Source organism: Anopheles coustani, chromosome 2 (assembly GCF_943734705.1).
Source record: "Anopheles coustani chromosome 2, idAnoCousDA_361_x.2, whole genome shotgun sequence".
NCBI classification, from domain to species: Eukaryota; Metazoa; Arthropoda; class Insecta; order Diptera; family Culicidae; genus Anopheles; species Anopheles coustani.
In genome coordinates, this window is record NC_071289.1 from 61,621,937 (window position 1) to 61,629,638 (window position 7,702).

Genomic DNA, 7,702 nt, shown 5'->3' on the forward strand with positions numbered 1-7,702 from the left:
GGCAGTAAACACGATTCCCGATCAACGAGTACGAAACTAAAACACAACAAAACATAGAGTGTATGTTCCAAGCTCTACCTAGTTCAGTAAAAAATTCGTGCTACAAATAGCCTAAAACAGCAGGAGAAAAGAGGTTTCGTTGGCTTGAGGAACACCAGCGAACACGAAAAATCCATGAAAGTCCAACCCCGATTTAACTGTGCAGCGATTTTTGGTGCATGTTTTACGATCGCCACCCTTCGAACCATAAACTCCCGGGCGCACCCGGCTTCAAGTTGCTGACGGAAAGGAACGCACGAACGCAACAGACGTAACAGGCGCAACCACTTGCCCGGGCCAGCAGAGAAAGAGCATCCCGATCGATTGCGCGTTCCGATTGCGAACGAATTCCGGGTTGAATCGGTTTCGGATTGGGAAACTGGTTTCGGGGAGGGCAGGCGTCCGTTTATCCGAATGCAACGCAACGGGAACGCACGCACCTTCTCCTGAGCCACGGTGGAAATTGATGCACGGCGGCCGAAAATAAACATCCCTCCCGTCCACTCATCCCCCTAGGGTCCGGGCCGCATCGGATTTTCCACGCACGCGGAAATCAACACTCCTTACATTGACTCACCGGCGGTCGAGTTGTAGCGAGTGTGAGTGTGTGTGTGTTTGATTAAGTGCGTGAGAACAGCAACACGTGAGAAGGAACGAATTAAAAACGCACACACGCATTACTAAGCCAATTGGAAGGAACGTGATCATACCGATTCGTGGTGGTCTGGAAAATGATATATACAAGCTCCGGTGAGAAAATTCGTACTGCCTTTCTGAGGTGTAAAAAGTGATCGCTCAAATTCGTGGTGCAGTTAACTTAAAATCAGTTTTTAAGGAACGTAAACAACATCAAATAAAGCGATAACAAACGAGACAAACAACAACAGCTGCTAGTTTAGGGATTGTTGTAAAAAACAACCAATTTGAACTGAGAGTAAGAAGTGGCCAATTGTGTTGGTGTGCAGTGAGTCAACGAGTCGAACGAGTTCCACCCACATCTCAAGAATCATGTCGTTCTGTAGGATAACGGGAAAATGTCGCTCGTTACCGAAACCAAACTACTTCCCGATGCTGCCGCCAATTTCACCGGCCGCCGCCAAACGCTTCTGCAGGGTGACGGGCAAGGCGTATGGGCTGCCATCGCACCACTTCATCCCGGTGTCGCTGGTGCGTGCGGGCGGCTCTGGCAAAGACCGCTGCCGGGTGACGAACGTGTCGGCCGAGCTGGATCCGCACCATTACCAGCCGACGGACGCGTACGGCTGCCGGAAGCACACGGTACTTTGCGCGTTCCGGTACGTGCTCCCGGTGCTGGACGATGACGATGAGGCGCAGCGCAACCTGAGCGCCATCCTGCAGGCGAAGACGAAACCGCTCGAGCAGGGCCTGTACGTGTACCGGGTGGACGAGCGGAGCTACGGGCTGGTGTTTCCGGCCCGGCTGGAGGCAGCGGTGCGCGATGGAGACGTGCGGGACGTGCTGCTGGCGAAGGAGTCCGACAAGCTGCTGATCAAGCTGCGCAAGGGCAACAGCGTGAGCGTTCCGCTGCGTGCGGTCGAGGAGGCGTCGTCGATGCTCGGCGAACTGTACGAAGGGGAGGGCCCGCGGGCGGAGGTGATTAAGCGGCGGGAACAGGAGGAGGCAAAGCGGCCACGGCCGAAGGGCGGTGCGGCACTGTCGAGCATCGCGAACATTTTCGAGCAAAAGGAAAAGGTGCAGGACGAGGCGGCTGAAGAGGAGCAACGGTTCATCGAGGAGCACCGGGAGAAAGCGGCCCGGCTTGCGGTGGAGCGCAGGGAGCGGCAGAGGGCCGAGAAGCTACACGCACTGCAGCTCAATGGGCACCTGTTGGAGCAGGGTCCGCCGGAACTGGCCGATCTGGTGAAGCCTCTGATCGAATCCTGGGATTGGAGCACGCTCGAACGTGAGGCGGCTGAACAGGGTGCTGGAGGTGCGGTACGGGGTACGGTGGAGGTACTGCCGAAGGTCCTGAACGTGGTCCCGGTGCAGCTACCCGCGACACGATCCCAGGTCGATCCCTCCCAGCTGGAACGCTGCTCTGGACTCGAAGCCGCTTCTTACGTTGGAGTGATAAGTCCGGTTCGCGTAGAACTACGACCGGACCGGGCTAAAGCGCTGGCCGCGTTGGGATCCGAGGTGCTGGACACGTTGGCCCACGTTGACGAGCGGCTGGCGGGTGGCGAAGGTGCCGAACTGCTTCCCCACCTGGATGATCTCGCCTCGATCGTAGCACATCTCGCGCAAGCCCAACCAACGGAAGTGAACGGCGTTCCCGGAGTGAGACTCGTCGTGAACCATCAGCCGGTGTTCGTGCCCGGTCAGATGGTGATGGTCGGTGGTAAGGCCACCTTCGTGCCGGGACAATCGCTTCCGGGAGCCTCCCCACCCGGTACGCTGGAGTTTGTGCCTGGCGTGACGATAACCGGGCATGACGGTACGGTGCAGTTCATCCCGGGCGAGGTCCAGCCGAAGGTCGGCTTCGTTGCGGGTCGAGCCATCGACGGCCAGTTCGTCTGTGGACAGGTGCTCACCGTGGGCGGGGAGCCTCGATTCGTACAAGGTCAGACGATCGTGACACCCGAGGGCGTTACCAAGTTTGTCGCGGGAGTGACGGACGAGCGGACGGGAGTGTTTGTTGCGGGTCAACCCATCGAAACGCCCCAGGGACTACAATTCGTTCCGGGCCAAACCATTACCGTGCAAGGCAAGGAACGGTTCATCCCCGGCCAGAACGTACCGAATCCGGACCATCCGGGTGAGCTGGTGTTCGTGCCGGGACAAACGGTAGAGGACCGGTTCGTGCCGGGCAAAACGATCGTTACGCCGGAGGGAGCCAAGTTCGTGCCAGGTCAGTACGTCGGAGAGTCGTTCGTTCCAGGCGTGGCCGGTGAGGATGGACGGTTTGTGCCCGGAGTCAACATCGACACCAAGGAGGGCTCCAAGTTCGTCGAGGGACAGGTGGTAGTAACGAAGCACGGTGCGGTGTTTATGCCGGGAACGACGAGCGTCGGTCCATCGGGAGTTGTGGAGTTCGAGATTGCCCGCACCATCGATGCAGTGCGGTTCAGTGAGGCGTCACCGGTGGGATTGGTGGTGGATGGCGAGAGGTTAGAGAGCAGCGAACCGTCAATCTGCGTCTTTGGCCATCTGGTGCAGAACGATGCCGGGGTGGAGTTCTTCCCGGAACGCATCGGACGCGAGCATCTACCCGAGGGTAAGGTGGTCCCGGGTAAGCTGGTGCGTCAACAAGCGGACGCCAAGTTCATCCCGGGCATCAAGACTGAAGACGATGGGTTCATACCTGGTCAGGTGGTTCTGACCGACAAAGGCGAGCAGTTTGTACCGGGTCAGGTGATCGAAACGTCCGAGGGAATGAAGTTCGTCCCGGGTCAGATCATCGAGACCAAGAGTGGGCCGAAGTTTGTTCCGGGTCAGACAATGGCGACGCCGGATGGCCCGAGGTTCGTTCCGGGCCAAATCATCAATACACGCGCCGGTCCTACCTTCATCCCGGGCCAGGTGATCAGCACCGACGACGATGGAGAGCGGTTCGTGCCGGGTCAGATCGTAGACACCGACGACGGGCCACGCTTTGTGCCAGGCCGTGTGGTCGAGTCGGCCGACAAAGTTACCTTCATCCCGGGTCGAATCGTGCAGACGGCTGATGGACCAAGATTTGTCGCACCCGATCTCAAAGATACCGACGATGGTGACGAGGAGTTCCTGGTGCAAAGCTTCACCGTCACACCAGAAGAGCTGAAGCTACTCAAACCGAGCGGTCCGGGACCAACCCTTGTTGACGGAGTTCCTGGCGAGACATCGCTGGTAGTGAGCGCTCTGGATACGGCAATGTTAGCTAGTTTGGCTCAGTCCGGCATGCCGATCGGCCGCCAGGTGGAAGCATCCGCCGTCGACTACGTGCTCGAAAGCACCAAGGAGCGTCAAGCATTGCAACACTTCCTGGCCGAGAACAACCTACCCGGTGCAGGCCTTGACGCACTCGAGACCATCTTCGATGGGCTGAAGGCTGTCTGCAGGAAGGTGGACCTGGAGTCGCTACAGTACAATGCCAACGCCACCACCGACGGACCGATGGACGGAGGTGTATGTAACGGTTCAATTGGAGTGGTGGAGTCACTCGCCTCCAACCTAGCTGCGATCCTCGCCGAAGTCCCGAGTGACGGTGCACCTACGCGCACCATGTACGAGATCATTGCGGACGCCATTAAGGCATCGACTGGCGAGTATACGGTGGAGGAACTTCAGCACGTCGTGGAGTCTCCTGGCGCTGTGGATTACCTACTCGGCGTGGTCAATCGAACGATCGTGCGCAACAACATTGACCAGAAGCTTAAAACACTGACTGCGCTTATCGGAGGCGGTGATGGGGAAGCGATCGAACAAGAACTGCCACTGGAGCAGAACCGTGACGCCATCGAGGAGTTCTGTCAGTTGTTGGACAACGGAGGAATGTCGGAGGCGTTTGTTAACCTACTCAAAAAGGACGAGCATCTGTTCAAGTCGATTGTCACCAGCCTGAAGAGCTCGGGCGTGGTCGAGGATAGCGTCAATATCTCGGAGATCCTGCAGACGGCACTGGTCGAGGGTATTCAGGATCGTGCGCAGGCTGCGCTTGGCGAAATGCTGGAAGATGGCGGATCGCAGGATGCACTCCGTGCACTTCTCCGCAAGTCGGAAGGACTGGCACAGGCACTGGGGCACACAAAGGAGGCGGAAACGTTCCAGTACCTTCGAACGCATCCCGAGGCGCTGCGCGATCTGCACCGGGAAGACGAGCTGTTCACCATCATAAACAGGGTGTTGATCATGGAGCAGCTAGCCGAAGACGATGATGAGTATCGGGAGCTGATGGATGGGCTCGAGAAGACACCCGGACACGCCACCAAGAGTGATAAGCTCCGTGAACTGATCCGCCAAAGTGGAGCGCTGTCGTATGCGCCTGCCCGTAAGCTCGCCCTCGAGACATCTCGTGACGTGCCTCTTTCGCTGTTCTACACCAACAACCAACTCGCTATCGAGGAGTTCTTCCTGAAGAGCGGAGGCGGTGGTGTTGGTGGCAAGACGCTGCGACGCTGCCCTCGGGCCTTCCTGATCATCAAACGTGGTTTCCAGGCGGTAATACCACGCGAATCGAGTCATGAAGTTCTAGCCGGCAAGATCGCCTATACCGTGCTTGATGAGGACGGTATACGACACTTCCAGCCACTCAATGTACTGTCGGCGTTACGTATAACGCCCAAGTTCGTGCACCGCTTCTCGATGTACACCTGCGAGTTCCAGGAGGAACCGGACACGTGCGACACCTTCAGCACCAGTAGCAGCAGTCACGATGGGTTAGACGTGCTCGATGACTCTGCCTACTTCTACCGGCCGCCCCTATCTCGCCGTGGCTCACAGAGAACCACCAACGGGACGGCCTCACCTAAGACTTACAACGGAATCGGCAGCACACCGCGCAATAAGCTGGAACGCCAGGAGTCTTACAGTCCGCGTCTAGTGACCCGTAAATTTCCACCCATGAATGGTTTCCACCCGAGCAGCGGCCCCTTGCATCAGCATCTTCCACATCTTCCGCATCTTCACCATCAGCCGCTATCGCTTCAGCACACTTCCGTCCCAAACCACCATCAGCAATTTCACCACCAGCAGCAGCAGCGCCATACGCAGCCCAGTCCGATCGCACACCAGAAGCTGTACGCACACCCGAGCGTACCGGCAGACAATGTTAAGGTAGGACACGCGAGAGCCATTGACACAATCGGAACCTACATCCCGAGAACCCGCGAACTACCGAAACACAGCGCCAACGGGTGCGCCTGTGTGTGCACTAATTATAGACGATCCGCCCGACCGACCTACGCGTTTGAAGGACAGCCGCTTGACAGTTGACAGGTTTTATTTTGTTCGGGGCTAGCCCTCACCTTTGGCAGCACCTACGCTCCTTGATGGATTGTGACGGTAGAAAAATTACAATCTCTCGGGGAATTTCCGATTCCCCGCAAGTTTAGATATCGAATTCCGAGAACGGTTTTGTTGTTGGTGATAAATCTTCACACTTTTATTGGTTCGTGAATCGGGGACTGCAAAATGCCAGGCTCGTAGTTTTTTTTTTTTTCTTTTAAAGAGTTTGACAATTCGCAAAATAAAGATATTTTCATATCGCTGGTTTCGGTACCATCCGCTAATAGATCCGTCGAATTTGCCCACACATCATCGACTCAGTTCGATGATGGATAGATAAACAACATTCCACGTCAGTATGCATCCTCAGAGCACGGTGAGGTTCATTCGCCTTAGAACTTGTTACCTCAGTTTGCATTCGGAAAAATATCAACTACGGAACCAAAAACATCTGCATTTGTTTATCGCAACTGTTCCGAGAGAGAAACAGAAGCAAAAAAAAATACTGTAGTACCTCCTCTAACCCCTGCCCTCGACGCGTCAGTATTCGACCGAAAATCACCCATTAGTGAACATCACGGTCGCGCCGTTGATAATGGCAAACATTACGTGGATGGTCGATATTGTGTGAAGGCATTTTTTCGTTGCTTTCGTTCGAAGACTATTTTTAGCACTGTACGGCTCTTGAAGACGCACGCAAATTAAAACCAAGTGACTTTATGCTGCCTACAGCACCTTGCTGAACCATTGCGCATGGTTTCCTTTCGTCCGAAAAACTCATCAGTGGTCTAAGTAATGGATCATGCTACCGGCTTCGTGTGCAAACTAGCCGTTATCTTCGGTCTCGTTGACTCTAGGCGGTTCGGTTAGCTAGGGGTACACGCAGACATCGATATAAAATTCAGCTCGCACGCGTTCGCTCGCGTCGTCGAATGGGTCGTCTATAAATAGTGCCTTTAAAAGGGTATGTTGGGTTCTCGAAAGGATCCGAGCAGAAGGAAGCGGTTGAGGAAACGGCTGGCCCGTCTGGGATCGACCGATTTGCTTGTGCGATGAAACTGATTCCAGCCAGTCTAGTCTGCCTTCTTCCTGGTCGCACTTTGTACCGAGGAAGGCACTTTCCCGACAGCTGAACATCTGCGGTTCGTCGACTTTAATGATCTATGCTACCACGATCGACGTGATCTTAACTGCTCCTCCACCGGGGCCACTCTCTCTCTCCTCTTACAGACTCTACCGATGGCAATGAGGATAGCGATCAAGGCCTCGCTTGCGCAGGGTCGTGAACCGGCAACCTGCTATCGATCCAGCAGCCGGGACTCGATCCATCGGACGCCGTCCCGTGCGAACGTGCACGACTGGAACTGGAAGTGATGGAAGGACACGCATATACATTTGCTTTACCGCTGCCGTGCTAGTGTTTAAGTTTAGGGCATGTCATTTATTTTTAAACATTTCTTTTGCCTAGTTTACTAACTAGTTTGATAAGGTGTAGTGCATACCAAGCTTCCAATGCGAGTGATCTAATCGCTTGATTGAAAAGTTGCGACTACAAATGCTGAACTGAAATTACACGGATGTACACATATTTCGACCAGAGCGTGGAGATGTAAATTAACTACAATAAAGTACTCTTTAAACCATGTGTTTTTCTTTCGATTTTCGTTAAGATACTTAAGGCCACATTTCGTCCTTTCCAATGAAACGTTGTGACACGCGC

At 55.0% G+C, this 7,702-nt stretch overlaps 1 protein-coding gene across 1 annotated transcript; it reads left to right on the forward strand.

Annotated features, from left to right (window-relative positions):
* Positions 1 to 1,047: 1,047 nt before the first annotated feature.
* On the forward strand, positions 1,048 to 7,356 carry LOC131266200 (uncharacterized). Its single transcript, XM_058268594.1, has 2 exons — positions 1,048 to 5,811; positions 7,213 to 7,356. Exons 1-2 carry the CDS (start codon positions 1,048 to 1,050, stop codon positions 7,354 to 7,356), a joined length of 4,908 nt encoding a protein of 1,635 aa, XP_058124577.1.
* Positions 7,357 to 7,702: the final 346 nt, after the last annotated feature.

Coding starts and splice junctions, on each gene's coding strand:
- LOC131266200 (XM_058268594.1), top strand. CDS start 1,048: ATGTCGTTCTGTAGGATAACGGGAAAATGTCGCTCGTTACCGAAACCA. Junction 5,812..7,212: donor TACCGGCAGACAATGTTAAG/GTAGGACACGCG, acceptor CTCCTCTTACAG/ACTCTACCGATGGCAATGAG.